Source organism: Artemia franciscana, chromosome 10 (genome assembly GCF_032884065.1).
Source record: "Artemia franciscana chromosome 10, ASM3288406v1, whole genome shotgun sequence".
Classification (NCBI taxonomy): Eukaryota; Metazoa; Arthropoda; class Branchiopoda; order Anostraca; family Artemiidae; genus Artemia; species Artemia franciscana.
The window spans coordinates 38,269,935-38,288,406 of NC_088872.1; the positions used below are offsets into that span (position 1 = coordinate 38,269,935).

General features: G+C 33.7%; 1 protein-coding gene across 1 annotated transcript in view; it reads right to left on the reverse strand.

Moving 5' to 3' along the window:
* Positions 1-18,472, reverse strand: part of LOC136032167 (endonuclease/exonuclease/phosphatase family domain-containing protein 1-like) — a 66,795-nt gene that overhangs the window by 11,734 nt on the left and 36,589 nt on the right. The window contains exons 5-8 of the mRNA XM_065712356.1: positions 16,337-16,656; positions 11,810-11,983; positions 8,362-8,509; positions 6,086-6,223 (exon numbers count right to left, since the gene is read on the reverse strand). Of these exons, the coding sequence (XP_065568428.1) occupies positions 6,086-6,223; positions 8,362-8,509; positions 11,810-11,983; positions 16,337-16,656 (780 nt within the window). The remainder of the gene's footprint in view (positions 1-6,085; positions 6,224-8,361; positions 8,510-11,809; positions 11,984-16,336; positions 16,657-18,472) is intronic.

Consider the following 18,472-nt stretch of genomic DNA (forward strand, 5'->3'; position numbering starts at 1 on the left):
GTTTTTATTTCTTTTTAGTTTTTTTGTCCCGGTCGTCATTTATATCCCCCTGTTTCCCCCGGTGTCCCCGTTGTAGTTGTGTCCCTGTGTCCCGGTCGTTATTTATATTCCCTGTGTCCCGGTCGTCATTTGTATCCCGGTGTACCGGTCTGTATATACATTCGTTTTTTAGTTTTGTTTTTCTCCTTTATTTTTTTCCTTTTTTTTTCTTTTTTAGTTTATTTAGATTTTTAGATTTTTTAGTTTTTTTATTAGTTTTTAGTTTTTTTTTCTTTTTAGTTTTTTTGTAGTTTTTACCTTCTTTTTAGTTTTGTTAATTTTTTTTTTTTACTTGTGTCCTGGTCGTCATTTATACTCCCTGTGTCCCGGTGCTTTGTTGATTGCTAATCGAACATTCCTTTTGTCCTGGTCGCTTTCTCTTTGAGTGTCGTCATTTATTTTTTTCTTTTTTAGTTCTTTTAGTTTTTACCTTTTTTAGTTTTTTTTTAGTTTTTAGTTTTTTTAGTTTTTTACCTTTTTTGAGTTTTTTTAGTTTTTTAGCTTTTTTATTTTTTTTATTAGTTTTTAGTTTTTTTGTAGTTTTTGCCTTTTTTTTAGTTTTTTGTCCTGGTCGCTTTCTCTTTGAGTGTCGTCATTTATTAGTTTTTTCCTTTTTTTTTTAGTTTTTTATTGGTTTTTACCTTTATTTTAGCTTATTTTTCAGTTTTTTCCTTTTTTTTAGTTTTTTTTTATTTTTTATTTTTTTTAGTTTTTTACATTTTTTTAGTTTTTTTAGTTTTTTTAGTTTTTTAGCTTTTTTACTTTTTTTATTAGTTTTTAGTTTTTTTTGTAGTTTTTGCCTTTTTTTAGTTTTTTCAGTTTTTTTTTTAGTTTTTTATTGGTTTTTACCTTTATAGTTTTTTTAGTTTTTTAGCTTTTTTATTTTTTTTATTAGTTTTTAGTTTTTTTTGTAGTTTTTGCCTTTTTTTAGTTTTTTCAGTTTTGACGTCACCTGATCCAGTTTTTTCAGGTGACGTCACCTGACACATCCATCCACACATCCACAGACAGACAACTTATTTTTATATATATAGATATATAAAAATAAGTTGTCTGTGTGTGGATCTGTGGATCAGGTGACGTCATGTTTGTCCGCATATGACGTCTGAATTATTTCACACTAATACAAAAGAAGAAAAAAACTAAAAAAGGTAAAAACTACAAAAAAAACTAAAAAGAAAAAAAAACTAAAAAAGCTAAAAAACTAAAAAAAAACTAAAAAAAGGTAAAAATCTAATAACTAAAAAAAAACTGAAAAAAATAAAAAAAGGCAAAAACTACAAAAAAACTAAAAACTAAAAAAAAAACTAAAAAAGCTAAAAAACTAAAAAAACTAAAAAAAACTAAAAAAAGGTAAAAAACTAAAAAAAACTAAAAACTAAAAAAGAAAAAAACTAAAAAAAGGGAAAAAACTGAAAAATAAAAGAGAAAAAGAAAACTAAAAAAATATGAATAAATATATATAAAAATAAGTTGTTTGTGGGTTATGTCTGTCTGTCTGTCTGTCGAGTGACGTCGTGTTTGTCCGCATATGACGTCTGAATTATTTCACACTAATACAAAGAAGAAAAAAAACTAAAAAAGGTAAAAACTACAAAAAAAAACTAAAAAGAAAAAAAACTAAAAAAGCTAAAAAACTAAAAAAAACTAAAAAAAGGTAAAAAACTAAAAACTAAAAAAAACTGAAAAAACTAAAAAAAGGCAAAAACTAAAAAAAAACAACTAAAAACTAATAAAAAAACTAAAAAAGCTAAAAAACTAAAAAAACTAAAAAAACTAAAAAAAGGTAAAAAACAAAAAAAAACTAAAAACTAAAAAAGAAAAAACTAAAAAAAAGGAAAAAACTGAAAAATAAGAGAAAAAGAAAACTAAAAAAATATTAATAAATATAAAAAATATAAATATAAATATAATATAAATTAGCAATCAACAAAGCACCGAGACACAAATGACGACCGGGACACAGGGAGTATAAATGACGACCAGGACATAAGTAAAAAAAAAAAACTAAAAAAACTAAAAAAATGGTAAAAACTACAAAAAAACTAAAAACTAATAAAAAAACTAAAAAATCTAAAAATCTAAATAAACTAAAAAAGAAAAAAAAGAAAAAAGGAAAAAAATAAAGGAGAAAAACAAAACTAAAAAACGAATGTATATACAGACCGGGACACCGGGATACAAATGACGACCGGGACACAGGGAATATAAATGACGACCGGGACACAGGGACACAACTACAATGGGGACGCCGGGGGGCACAGGGGGATATAAATGACGACCGGGACACCGGGACACAAGGAATATAAATGACGCCCGGGACACTCAAAGAGAAATCACAGACTGGAACACCGGGACACAAATGACGACCGGGACACAGGGAATATAAATGACGACCGGGACACAGGGACATAACTACAAAGGGGACGCCGGGGTGCACAGGGGGATATATAAATGACGATGGCGACTCAGGGAATGGTCGATTAGCAATCACCATCAACAAAGCTCAAGGGCAATCATTAGAATCATGAGGTATAGATCTGAATACGGATTGTTTTCCCATGGACCATTATATGTTGCATGTTCAAGAGTCGGTAAACCTGAAAATCTATTTATATGCACAGACAATGGGACAGCAAAGAATGTTATATATATATATATATATATATATATATATATATATATCTATATTCACAGGTGGGACATAGGGACACAACTACAATGGCGCGTAACTAATATGGCGCGTAACGACTTACGCGCGCGGGGGGGCTTGGGGGGGGGGCGCGAAGCGCCCCCACCAACTAGGTGTTGGGGTGGCGCGAAGCGCCACCCCAACAGCTAGTATATATATATATATATATATATATATATATATATATATATATACATATGTATATATATATATATATATATATATATATATATATATATATATATATATATATATATATATATATTTATATGTATATGTATATATATTTATACAAACGGAAATAGAAATGGTTCCGTTTTTCTAAAAATGCCATAATTTCCATTTTCTGTTGTTTTTCCAGATGTGTCAAAGATCTTGGGGAAAAACATAAAAACTATTACACGCCGAGACACACTAGAGTAAGTCAATCAACGTCTCTTAACTTTTTCCCCATTTTTGGCTAATATACAATAAAAAAAAAATTTAAAAAAACGATCTTTTGATTTCATCTCTTGAACAGTTAGTTGAGTTTCAGGTCAGGTGAGATTGCTTTCCTTGGAAATAACTAAATCTCGTAAACTAGTGCTAACGTGCTAGCTTACACACTAGCACTCAAGTCTAGACCAAGTACACAAGTCAGTGAAACAACTATTTACATCAGTAGCATCGTAAACCAATGAATAAAAATTTTTAGGGGATTTTGTGATCTTTGAAATCAGAAAGGGTCGGTTCTTCCTGGTCCTTTAGCGTGTCAGAACAAGAGGAATGGTTAGGTCAATGGCTTGTTCAGTTTTCTTGCAATTCAAAAAGATTGTTTTTCAGGCCGTTGTTTACTTTGCCCACCACCAAAATGTTCTTCTACTTTATTAAAAGTTTGTCAGAAATGTTTGACCAGGGAAGCTCATCTAATGTTAAATACATTTAGCTTAAAAGAGGATTTTTTAAAACAGCCTTTCAAAATAAATTAAAAGGTCACATTAAAATGTAGGTGCTAAATGTATTATGAATCAATCCCTGACTTCAAATTGTGTACTAAAGCTATGGGTGTAATAGGATATGCAATATATCAAGAGCATTTTGAATTAGTCTTTGATATTCTGCAGGCTCCCTTAGAAGTGTTTTGCTCATAAAACATCACACTACATTTCTGCGTGGCTTAACCTTTTTCAGAAAAGCGCTGGTTATTCAAAACTTCTTCAAATACACCGAAATATCATAAGTTGATTTATTTAAGTAAGTTTTATAAATATATGCAGCATATGCCACGAAGGAATAATTTGTGTTTGTTTCCATCATGACCTTTAATGATGACAATCTTAACGTCAACCTGAAGATGGCAACCTTAATGATGGCAATCCTATTTTTTCTACTTTTTTCGTGATAGACACTCATAACACACACGGTCCTTCACTCCACTGCCTTTTTGAATTGTTTTCCAGCAGAAGATTTTGATTACAATATTTCCGTTTGCAATTCAATATGATTCTTGCTTTCACTTGTTCCACACCTTTTGCCTTAGCTCTTCACAGCAATTTCTCACCTTGTATAGATACGCATGTGTAATAGATGCCACGAAACAATACGACCAATAACAGGAAAAAATATTTAATTTGCTCTTCATTCCCTTCTTCCTGTGTACCTTCCCAAACGCTAAAATAACACGTCCATCACAGGGTGACAAATTAGCTGTTTAAAACTTCTTTCCCAGCTTTCCCCCAGTCGTCATAATATACTTTAGTTGCGTTGATATGTAATTCAGTAGCATCAACGAATGCTCCAATATCAATACCCTTTAAAATATCTAACTCACACATCGGTATAACTATCGTTTTATTCTTTAGTTTCAAGTCATAGGGCAGCAAATTATCAATTTCAGTTGAATTAAGAAATCCGTTAATTATCTTGACACTCAATTATTTTGCCACTCAAAACGTAAAATTCTTCTCTTTCAATTTAACCTCTCCGTCCTCTTTAACCTCTTCATCCTCTTCAGTCTCTTTTCAATATTGTCAAAAAGTTACTTCTCTCCTATCTTCCTTCACAAATGGTGAGCCTTCTGTTTTGGCCAAAAGACCAAATTTTTATTTCCCCAACTATCAGCTAAAAATCAGCGGTGTTGTGTTCTGGCTTTCTCCATTTCAATAAAAAAAAGAGTCGACGGACCACACTTGTATGACTCGTCGACTGGCTGTAATGAGCCCCTCATATAGTGCGCAATCTTAGGACTAACATTAGGCTTTATTATTTATATCACTAATACACCATCTAATAGCGTATTCTTTATTAGAGCCGGGCTTTTTGAAGAAAATTGTCAGAAACTTTCAAAATTGCAAAACTTCTGTTCGTCAGATAAACAGCATCCCTATGATCGGTATCATATATATTCTTCCATCAGCATTCCATGTGATGGCACAATCTGATTTTTGTAGTAATTCAATATTTTGATTTGACACAGAAGCAGGCTGAGCACCCGGATACATGCTCTGTTTTTTTTTTTAGCCACAAAATTCAATCATTTTCTGTTATACTTCTGTAGCTTCACCTCCAACAACCGCTTCAACTTTTTCAACTCCTACAGGATGGAAAGGCTTCAATATCACAGATCATCCTCCTTCAATCTCACCATCCTCTGTGAAGGCCTCATTTTTTCCTTTGCAACAACAACAACGACCCATAGCAACCGGAAGTTTAAAAACGGTTTAAAAAAAAAAAAAAGCAACTTTCAAGTAAGAGAAAATTGCCATTCGAAGCTTAGTCAGGACTGATAATTGTAATTTCGGCTCTCTTAATAGTAGAAGTTTCTTGCGAATATACATTTACGGGAATTTCAAAACGACCCTGAGACCCCTTAATAATGATGATGGATCAGAACGAAAACTGAGAATCATCATATCCGGAACCACACTATAGAATAAGAACTAGTTCCCCACTTTGGAACAACAGCGGAAATGGAGATGACTCGTTTGCAAGGAAATAACAATACATACTGCTTCTTTTGAGTGATAAAAGGCAATATACGAATAAGATGCAATTTCAGCAAAAGCTACAACTTGATATACAAAATGATGTAACACGTGTACTCTTTGAAAAGTTGCATCTTTAGGTTACGATCTAATGTTTGAGTGACCCCGTTACCTCATTCCCTGAAATGCCGAAACAAAGTGTTTTTTTTCAGAATATTCCTTGTATTATAAATTACAAAAGTGATTTGTATGCTTAGTCTGCACAAAGATCATAACCGAAAATGGGACTATTTAATACATCTAAATTAATGCCCAAAATCTTTCTAAGTATTAAAAAATTTTAACCTCTAGAGAAAACAGCTCTTAAAAATGCATCTTGCATAACACTTACCAGTGAAATATTGTGCAGTTGAATTTGTTAAAAATATGGAGTCAAATGCTGTTGCTGTGACTTTGATATCGTCCCTTTTCCAGCTTGTATCAGCAGCATCGAAACAGGGTCGGAATTTTTCGGCTAGCTTTCCAATACCTATAAAAGGTAAATCAATATCAACTCGGGACCGCCCTTCTGAATCCAGGTCTACCACTGTGCCAGGTATATTATATACGACATGTTTCCTGTCCAATCACGCAGAATGAAAAGAGGGGTATTTAATTACCTCACATGCTGATGAATTTAAAACATGTTGAAATTCAGAAAATTATATTTGGACGAAATGTATTTCGTCCAAAATAATGTTTGCTTTAAGATACAGGCAACAAAGGGATGGGCATTTGTCGGCCTAGCAATTAAATCGACTTTAAAAGATGAAATTTAAACATTAGGTATCTGCATTAAACTTGACAAGGGTCGCTCTTTACTTTCCATTCTTTATAATTAAAACTTTCCCTACTAAAAATATCTTTCTATAAAACAAAGGATACACAAGTAAGTAAGGATAGACATACAAGTAAGGATACACAAAGGATACACACATCCTTATTCTTAGTTTTTGTGCTCTCTCATTGGCTTTTCTAATCTAAATTCTTATTACTAACATATTAAAACGAGCCTTCAAAAATTTGCTATTTAAGACTCTATAAAAGCAAGTAATGTATTAAATGATATACCTCGAATTTCATAATCATTGTTATTTGTTTGTGGTTTACTTTCTACTTCTTCATTCCTGATATTAGTATATAACAATTCTCTCCATACTTTTTGTACACGGCTGAAATAACTCGGAATTTCTTATATTATTTTTCGCATACGGTTTTGGTAGAAAAGTCGTCTATCCCCGGAACGGTTTCCCATTTTATTCGATACGTAACAGTTTTATAAAAAAAAACGATAACCTTGCTTGGAAACATGTGCCCGATTCCTTGTGCTAGAGCCTCCAGTTTATTTTTTTTTATTTGAAAATTGTTTGTCCACGATTGCCATAATACAATATTCCAGAATAAAAAAAAGAACTTCTGATTTTGATTGGATGTTGGCATTACTTAACCGACTTCAAGACTCCAGCCATGTGGACATCCTTAGGGTTGTAGATTGAGCTTCAGGACTCATTGGTTCTTTATATTGTTTTAATCGGTTCAAGTATACTGTTTCTTCAGGTTCTGGGGCTACAGTTTCGAAGGCAAAAACACAAGAGTTCAATTTTTGGTTTAGAGGGGGAGGGGGAACAAAGAAAAATTGAATAGAGGCAAATTATACTGAACATATAAATAATAACGAGATGCATTATACAAATGTTGAGGTTTTGGTGAGGGAGGGCCAACGCCCCTTCCCTCAAAGGTATATGCCTAGTCACGAGTGCTCTAGTTCCTAAAACTATCTGCTTATGGAGATGAAAGTAGATCCCATATGAGGATCTCTCCCCTTCTGGGGTTAGAGTATAAGACTCTAACCTTCTTTGATTAGGTTCTAGAACTTAAAAAATCGATTGGCTTTCTTAGAATTGCCAGTCACACTGCATTTTGGCCCTCTTTAAGATACATAAATGCCAAAAAATGCAGTTTTTGTAAAAACTGCACTTTATTCTAATGAATCATTTTTTACTCTTACAAAGGACACAAGGACTTTCAATTTCCAGCGGCATGAGCCCTCCCCTAAGTTAGTATGACCATCCTTTCTTGACTAAGTGATTGGAAGAAAAACAAATATATAGAGGCGCTTGGTATTTTAGTCATGAGCTTGAGATCTTATAAAAAGTAAAATCGTTAAATATACTCGGGAAAAGCAAATTGTGTAAATACAATTGTTCGGTAATATCTTGAGGTTTGTATTTCAAACCTCGCACTTTTTCGCAATTAAGTTTGGAATATAGTAAAACGCTCAATGACAGCTTGTATCCAGTACAGCATTGCAAAAGGCCGATCTAGTATTTGGCCTGGCCTGTTTCGACTACTTCATCCCAGCATAAAGAAATAAAATTCCAGCCGGACACGCTTCTTAACCCCTACAAAAAAGTAGGTTGCGACACTTAAAGTCCAAACCGGTGGTGCTGAAAAAGTATTTACCGGTGGTGCTGAAAAGTAAATATTAGAAAGTATTTCAGAGTCACACATCGGACAGGAGAATCAGTAGTTCTAGGGAAACCGTATATTATAACGATTTCAGTAATTTTTAAGTCCTATTTTCTACAAAGGGTTATAATCGCTAAAAAAATAATGGTGCAAACTTACTTTGCCTACAAGTGGTAGAGACAGCTGCAACAATTTTGTCAGACTCACAGAAAGCTTCAAATTGATTCACAAAATCGCTTGAACTGAGATTTAAAACTTCTTTACTTTCAAAATGACAATTAATCAGGACTAAACTTTCACCTAAAACCTGAAAGAGAAAAATTTGTTTACCTAAGATATCATTAATAAACAAAAGAACGTGCTAATAGTAGTAATTGAACACCAATGAAGTTTCTTATTTATTGAAAACCATTTTAATTGAAGTAAATTCAACTCAATAATTACGAGGCTAAGTTTTAGAAAGGGAAATTTACTAGGGGCATGAGGCATGCTCGATTCTAAGCAACAATCCCTACAATAAACTTACATTATCTCAACGAATGAAACCAAGAAAGGATATAATAAATGAAAAGAAAAAAAAATCAAATAGCTGAAATGACGAAGATCAATGAAAGAGAATTTATCAATTAGACTGAATAAGAATCCTCTGCCTTGCAACAGATTTTGCCTGTTTACAATTTCGGTTTTCATTAGATATGCGGATAGACTGTCTTAAATTTGACTAAATTTGACTAATGTCACTTAGATTTATTTCTTTTCATTTATTATTTCCTTTCTTGGTTTCATACATCATGTATAGCCAGTATGGTCTCGTAACGTATTTACATTATCTTAAATTTAATTCGCCATGATTGCACACAATACAATAAACTATTTAAGATGAAGAATTGACAATTTGTCAATTTGGTTGTGAAACAGTCAAGTAAATCCTCCAAAACTTCCTTGTTTGGAATATAATATTCAACGTAAGCTTTTCTGCCAAGAAAGTCGGCCAGACGACGGCTGAAGCCTATACTCCCTCCCCCGGGTACACTTTATTCATGACATCGAGTTTTGCACAAACACCCATGTGTGCTGATGGGAGATGGGAGCGTGAGTATTTTCTGTATACTGCGTAGAAGGTTATTTAAGTAACTTAAGTTAAGAAGGTTGTGTAGAAGGTTAATATATTACTAAATTATTTTACAGTAGCAAGTGTATGAACTTTGTTTAGTGTTCAATTATAAACATTTATACCATAATTAAAAAACAGATTTGTCCGTGTGTATTCTTAAAGGGGTTTTCTTCGGTAATTTAGTAGCAACACTATTAACTGTAGCATTGTTCACAGTGTTTTATGTTCACTGTTTGCATCATTTTTTGTTGCATACTGTTTTGTATTAATTGCTCAGGTGGTTCTGCTAAGACTTTAACCCAACATCACAGTCGTCAAACTACAAATGCCACAATTTTTTACTGTCGACTAAGGAGCGATCCGGCTCAATAGTAATCAAAACTCTAAAAAACGCAATTTTGATACAAATAGATATATCAAAAGAATCGGATTTTTATGCTGACTTTAAACATAAAAGTCATTAAGTTTAGTCCTACTCATTTAAAATTACGAGCCTAAGAAAAATTACCTTATTTTCGAAAAAAGGGCGAAACACCCCTTGAAAACATACAATCTTAATGAAAATCATGTCATCAGATTCAGCATATCGCTCGAACCCTACTATAGGAGTTTCAAGCTCTTATCTGCAAAAATGTGGAATTTCGTATTTTTTGCCGTATTTTTTGAAGAAAGATCAGGGATGCGTATTTATTTGTTTTTTTCCAGGGCTGATCGATCGACCCAGTGGTCCTAGAATATCGCGAGAGGGCTCATTCAAACGGGAATCAAAGTGCCATTTTGAAGTGACACTTTCGTGTCACTTAAAGCGGCACTTTTTAAGTGACACAAATTGAAGGGCAACTAGGTCACCTCCCCTGCCACTTTTTTTTCAAAAAATCATCCAATCAAAATTATTAGATAGCCATTTTGTTCATCATAGTTGAAAGGCCCAATAACTTTGCCTATGGGTATAACATGCCCCCCCCCCCCGAGCTCCAGGGGAAAGGTCTTTAAGTTGTAAAATTTGCCCATTGTTTACGCATAGTATATGTTATTGGGATGGTTGCATACATTTTCAGGTGGGGGGGGCAAAATTTCTACTGGTGGGTTTTCCACGGGGAATCTTCCATTGGGAGGGAAGTTTCCAGGGAGGGAACTTGTCAGGGGAAATTATACACTGCGGGAATTTGGTAGAATTCTTTAAAAGAATTATTTTTATGCGTCTTGATTTCTCTTTTCCGTCTCAATTTTACGCGCTGAGTGGTTAAGAGTGAATTGTCTAGAGGATTTTTTTATGGTGAGGGGGTTTCTTCGTAGAGGTGGGCTCAGATTTCCTGGCATTATCTAAAAAACAATCTGAAATTAAATAGAATAAACAAGTTTTTTCCACTGAAAGTAAGGAGCGACATGAAAACTTAAAAAAAAAAACAAGTTATTCCATATATGAAAGGGACTGTCCCCTCCTCAACACCTCGCTCTTTTTACACCAAAGGTTGACTCTTTCTCACTGCTCTAGTTTTTAAAACAATAAAAAAAAAATTTAGCATACTTTAAGTTCAGTGACTCTAGCACGTCTTTTTCAGCTGCATTGTTTTTTTTTATTCTACGCACTTTTTAATCTACATAATGATACAGTATCAGGTTTCCCTACCCAAGGAACTTAAGACTACAGACATGAATGGAGTTAAATGATTTAACTATACACAACAATTTTTACATATTTCCTCGCTTAAACGTTGTAATCCCCATGAAATGTATCATTTTTCTAGGATAAAGCTAATCACATAATGCCTGTCACTTGTCAGATTGATTGGGATAGCTACTGCTACCACCAACAACTCACTGCAGCATCAAACCGCTTTAGGCCAAAACAGCTGCCAACCCTGAAATGATACACTTCCACATCTTCAAATTTACCCTTTCATGAATATAATTCCTAATTATTTCAATAGTAAATTACCGGTACAGAAAGACAAGATTCTTTTCAAATACGAGTCTATGACTTGAAACAATAATTTGCAATACAATCTACACCATCGCTAAGACTCAGACCCAGCATCTCCTAAGCAAGTACTTTGCTGGTGAGCTACTGAGACATACTTCATCCCAACAAAATCGAAAAGCCAATCTGCAGTTTTGTGTAACAAACGTATTTTGAATGTATCTTTGCCACTCATACTGGCTTTTCAAACAACTGGTGCAGTAAATTCGTTTTAAGCTATTACGACTGGACATGCTGTGGCAGCAGGATGCTCTGCGTGGCAATACGGAGCCCAGGGATCGACTCCTGTTGCGGACAAAAGAACTAACAATTGAAACATCGGTTTGACGGCCTATGCACTAGCAATGGCTCTGGCGGATCTTTTCTGTTTTTTATTTATTATGACTGGATATTCATCACATGCTCCGAACACTGTAGTGATTACCGCTTGTTTAACTCATGGACATGGAGCGGTAAAAAAAGTTACAAATTAGTAAATATATTAGAGTTTAAATAAACTAATTGAGACTGACTTTGAATTTGACTAGTTGAACCTTCAGACAAGCTGGGTGACCATTTGATGGAATAATATCTTCAAGGACAGCACATCCATTAAGATAAATGATAGCAAGACTGGTTGAGCTATACAAGTAATCCCATACGGCACTATTATGGCTTCGTCTTCTTTTGTTCAATTCACAACAAAGCTTAAATAAAAACAAATGGTTTAGATACAACTGTGAATTGCAACAAGGCTATTTTAAAGATTTACAGAAAGAGTACTTTTCAAAGATGTGATTTTTTACAAGATTCATTATTTTGACCTTTTAGCATTTCACTCTAGAAAAGAAATGCAATATTCTACCCTCTTCTTTCTCTCTCTTACATTTTCTCTTCGTTATCGTACTAAGCACTCAAATGTCACTAATTTCCGAGAAAAATCACTTGCATTTCAATTTTTTTTTTTTTTTGCTTAGATTTGCGAGGAATGTTAAATTTCAGATACCAAATGAAGAAACATTTGCTCCGTTAAAATTCCATAAAGAACAAGGAAATTAAATTTTCTATCATTTATCATTCAAACCCGTATTCAGATAAAAATCGTAATCTCTTCAAAACAGACTAAAAAAAAACAAAAGAAAGATTCAATTTCTGAAAGTAGAGAAAAAATGGAACGTAAAAATAATAGATGGTTTAATAGTGGACTCAAAAAGAATAATTCTTGCAAAATAAACAAAAAGATCCGCTAAGACAAACAATAACATATTTAGCTTGAGATTTGGGTATAACATAATTCTTTTTTTCGGGCTAAAGAGTTTTAAAAATTCATTTTGAAGATATTCATCCAACCTAGACGAATATTGAAGGCGGTCTAAGGAATATTTTTGTTCCGTGATGCATAAAATCAATGTTGAAAAATTGTAAATTAACTTCCGAAGATTAAATAAATAGTTCTCAAATTTCTCCTTTACTGCAATGACCTGCGTTCAGTGATAGGCTAAGATTGCATTATTTGCTTGTAGTTACAACATAGATAAAAAGAATAACTAATGGAATTTCATTACGCACATTAATAGCAAAGAAGTAGAGACTAGAACATTTGTCCTTGAATTCAAATAACAAAAGGAGACAAGGAACCAATATTTAGCTAAGGTGTTCAAAGTATAGCTGCTACTCTATAACTGCTATAGAGTTTATTTCAGAGTCTAGAGCATCAAGTGGTAATAGAAGAGTAAAATCCCTCACGCCGATCGTATCGCCACTTCCCCGATTCAGTGTTTATGGACCTTAATTTTCTTGTGGATCCTCAAAGGAAATTAAAACCTCAAGGGTCCCTGGATAATCTGCAAAATATTCCTTTTATACATCTCCTGTCAGTTCACATGGTTTCACATTTGCTCTCTCTTTCCTACGGAGTCTCTTACAGGGACGTTTTACAGAGCTCCAAGGTTCAGGAGAACCGGGAGAAGAAACCCTGATGCAATCTATGCGATAAAAATTAAAGTAACTCAGTTCAAAAGAAGAAAAATTCTGATTTTTAAATGTAAAATTTTACTATTTTCCAACAAGATGTATTCAAATATACATAGCAACGTGGTTGAACTCGATTTCCCACCTATTGACTACAGTTACGAGGACGACAAATTTTGACCTTAAGATTCAGGATACCCTCTCATTATTGCTAAAGAATTGTTAAATCATTCAACCAAACTCACCCTCCTCCTTAGTTTATATTTTTGTTCCTACTAAACTTGTAATTACGAAAATTTCAGATAACTGAAAGATCCTTCGAGAAATGTGAAAATTCCGGTCAAAATCAAGGAAAACTAATCTTGATAAAATAAATACTTTTTAAATAAGAAGTTTAACCGTCTAACAATTTGAAGGGGAAATTATAGAAAAAAAAAAATTCTCAAAAATTCCATTAGGTAGACTCAAATGTCGGTGAAGTTATATCAAGCAACCATGAGGAGGCAGACTTCTCGTGCATGACATATGCAAATTAACTCAACGAACTATCAACCGCATCCACACAAGACCCTTCATGGTTTTCGGAGCAGCCAATACAAGTTGGTCATGGAGCCATTTACTAAGTTGTATGCCACACACAAAGAGCTGACATGAACATATCACGTAAAATGAGGCATTCGGTGTGCACAGTATTATAAGGTGTTTGATTTAAAGTTTAAATAAAATATTTACATCTTGGTTTTTTGTTTTATTACAGAAACCCGATTGTATGTTATCATTAAACAGATCAAGCCTCATCTCTACAGAATTTCGCACAGCTTGATTATGAAGTACTGCCAAGCCAACTCCTACTTCAATGAATTTCTGCATGGACTAAGCTTTGATGTGTTGAATTTTGCGTGGATTAAATAACCTACAAGGCCATTTTGGCGTGAGTGGAAAGTTACATGAGTTTCTGTTTGCTGGTGTGGATTTTTCAAGGGCTGAATTATGTGTGCATGGAATTTCCCATTTATTAGATTGTGTCTGGGTCTTGTTTCGTATTCAATTTGTTGCGTTTACCATTCAAAGTGGAATAAACTTGCAATAAGCTCAGCTAACATCTAAACGACTCAACTGATGAGTTTTAAAATATATCTTAATAACATCTTTTAAACTATAATATATGGTTTAAAACCATATATAAACTAAAATAATTAAAAATGTTATGAACCATATCTATAAAGTTAAAAAAGGAAAAATCACTTTTATGTCAAAACCTTAGGTACGCCTGTTCTGACTGGGATTCTAGCAGCCCAAAAAAGGTACCTAAGAATTATCTTTAATGAGAGAAAATTCCCTTACATCTCCCTTCTTTATAGAGACAATTTAGTCATCTTTAAGAAAAGGAGAACAAAGATTTCCCTTGTTTCGCCATCACTGCCCTTCAAGGCCCTAGTAAAAATCAATTTCTCCCTAGTCAATGTCCCACCACCCTTCGACCTTACCTCATTTGCTTAAAAAAAAAAAAAAAAAAAAAAAAAACTCACAGCAGCACCAAACCCTGCCAACTCTCAAATGATGCAGTTCCACATGTTTACATTTACTCCAATGAAATTTCTCGCACAAAGATCCCGTGAATGAATGGCATGTTTTTTAAGTGAATCTACTCTTCCCATCCCATTTTACCACCCATTGCATAATGTTTATTTTACAAATTTTTAAATTCCTATTTTCTATTTTTATTTTATTACTTTGTATTTTTTTGTTTTGTTTTTTTTTAGTCGAAAGACCAAACTGTCTTTTTTTTGTTTTTTTTTTGTCTAATTCCTAATGTTTTTATTTAGTCTAATTCCTCTACAAAATTCGCGAGTTATAATCGTTTTAACCTTTTTGACATGTCGATTTTTTCTGACCATCTTACTACATTTTTTTTTGCTGTGTTTATTGACCCTAAAGTGCGAATCCAACCCATCTAAGCCCGTGATAGCCATCTTTCGGAAATAAATCCTATCGTGCATGTTTTTGACTTGATTTATTATTTAATCTCCTTAAGTCACACTTCTTCTGCAATCGTATTGCCCAATCCTCAGTATGCTTTCTCTCAGTTACGATTTGAGACTGCTAAGCCCATCTGATACAATAAAACTTTCCTTTAAAACTATTTATAAAAGTTGGGCCCAAGTTCTAAACATAAAGTTTTTAAGCTTCGACTGAACTTATTTTTTGTATTTTGTAATGTGAAATTCCGGGAACTTTGACCACAGTTTAGCTGAACCAACAATGTACCCCTTAAATTAGGAAATAATCATATTTTTTTTCAGGGTATGTTGTCACCGCAGCAATAGCTGCTAAAACTTTTTGTTAACACCATGGGAATAAGTAGTTGGTTAGGGCAACATGACTTATATGATGTGTCGTAGTAGAATCGAAATAGAGCAAAACTTACTCGTTAATTTAGAAGGAAGAGCCATTATTCTTCAATTCTTTCAGTTAATGAGTTTCTTCACATAAGTATAGTTTCAAAAGGCCCCAAATATAGCACCCTATAATGCTTTCTTCCTTTACTCAACTGACGCCCAAAAATCTATAAAACACCCTCTACAGCGTTAAATTAATTCCACAGTTGTTTCTCTTTATATACCAATGTCTACAATTACTAAAGAAGAGCTTCAGGTGAAACCCTCAAAGAAGGGCTTCACCAAGTACTGCAAAGAAAAGCAAAGATTTATGCCAAAGCATCAAATAGAAATACTGAAGTAAAACAGACTCAAATACGCGTAACAGTTTCCAATCCCTCACCGTAGATTATTGGGCTTTGCGCAGTCCCGACACTCAGAATCTGCTTGATTGAACTTAGAAACTCCATTTGACAGAGCAGAGAAATTGAATAAGTACTGCACAGTGAAAGATGGCGTTATTATAAGAAAAATCTATGTAAATTTTTAATTAAATTTTGAATATAAAAGAGAGATGAAAAAAGGAAGCCTAAAGAGACATTTTAAATATTTACTTGCAAGAAAAGGTAAAGAGGAAACATCCAGCATCCTTCAACATTTTTTTTTTGCCCCAAGTAAATTGCATATAAAACTTCAAGTTATACAAATTACCTTACTAACAGCGTCTTCCTCCAGAATACCTTGCAGCATCATCAAACTAAAAGAATTTCTTAAAATCGTTCTGCAAACAACATCAATAACTCCAGGATTACTAATTTTATCACAACAAAAACCGTCTAAATTCCAGGAGCCAAGCCGAAAAAAGCTTTCAGCTATTGGCTCTCCAGCCGGCAATAAAGTTGACGCTTCTACTTGCTCAAGTGCTAATACTAAGGCTTGGATTTGTTCCTTTTGTGTTATGACTTGAATGCCCCCTTCCACTGAACCAAATCTTTCAGAGTTCTGCATAGACGAAGTTGAAGAAGCGCATTCTGAAATAAAAACTTTAAATAAAAGGTGTTCAAACGTTGAAGCAAATAAGCCTTTAAATTCACCAAAGGCCACTTAGCCAATAAAAGTGGATAAATATTAATAAAATAACCCCAGTACTATTCTGCATGTTGCATAAGCGATTTAACACTTTTATTGAGTCTACTACTATTAAGATAACTATCGAAGCCAATCTTCATTCATTCGTATTGCATTTTGGTGATAACCATATTCTACAAATTGTAATCAACGCTGAGATTTTACTACAAAACACCGTCAACACCGTGACCAATATCAAGCATATGTAATCAAAATCATACGTGATATTGGATCAATATCTTCTTGTGTTTTAAAACAGCGTACTCTATTATTTCAGATGGGTTTACCTCCCTTATTAATGATTGTTTGAAACAGGGCAGGTTACCTGATTGTGCCAAAATTGCTACAATAAACCCTGTTTTAAAAGGTGGTAATGGGAATGAGCTCGGAAACTATCGACCTATTTCAGTTTTACCGGTTATTTCCCGTGTTTTAGAAAATATGTATCAACACTTGAATATATGAGCACCAGGGACGACATAGACTACTAAATCCTAATCAATTTGTATCAGGAAGGGTAGAACTACAGAGATGGCTATTTCGTTCATAACTTCTATAATAAATGAAGCTCTGGATAAGAAGTTAAGGGTAGTTCGTGTTTTTTGGACCTGATTAAGACATTTGATACTGTAGATCACCGAATATTATTAATGTAATGGGAATTTTATGGATTAAGAGGTACTACTTTAAGTGTACTTCGTAGCTATCTTCAAAATAGAGAATAATACATCCATCTAAATAGATTGGTTCCGTACTGGGCCCTTCTCTTTTCTTAATTGTGTTGCGAGAGCAACACTTTGGTTTTGTCGTTTTTTGTTTGTTTGTTTTTTTTTTTTTGTTCCTAGCACCCCGATTTCAGGTTATTCCTAGAAAGTGGTAAAAGTCTAACCTCTACAGTTTTTACGGAAAGTGTGGACCTTTCACCGATTGATGAATATGACTTTGCGGAGAGCTTCGTAGAGCTCTTGCCTGAGGCCAAAAAGGATGGTTTTTGTTTGTACTTGAGCCAGAGCCTATAGTGTGTGAAGTGACTTGGAGTTTTATAGCCTGTGTCAGAGAGAACTATATGAAGTTATGCAGTCAAGCTTTCGTTTCATCAAACCATGTTTCTGCTTTCGAGTGGAAAGCTCTGTTCTAGCAGGCGAACAGGCAGGTACCAGTTTCAAACTGAAGATGGACCAAAATCTATAAGTGTTAGATATATGCGGCAGTTACCCGGCCCCACAATCAATATATCTTATTTAAGTGAAAAATGAAAAAAATCTATTATTTCTACCCATATCTGTTCGTGATTTCAGCTGAGTTTATCATTCGGTTTTTCGCACTTAGGATTGCTGTGGAGAAATAGTATCAGATGTACCTCTTAAGCTTTAAAAGTTCTCTCATTAATAAAGGAATTATAGAGTTTATCCTTTGCTCCTTTCTAAGTGATGACGTTAGAAACTTGGCCTGCGGCAAATAAGTCAACTTTTGAACTAATAAGACAGATAGATTTTTTTTTTCGACGTCAGTCAATAGCTCTTGATAAGCTGATCAAAGTATATGTCATTCATTTTTCGTAGAAAAATTCCTTGATGAGATATACCAGTTTGAAAGTTTAAAGGGGTTGACAACTTTAGTAGTAAGGTACACACTAAAACCAAAAATACGCCGATACAGAAATGGTATCAAATATACCCCTTAAACTTTAAAAGTTCTCCCATTCCTAAAGAAATTAGA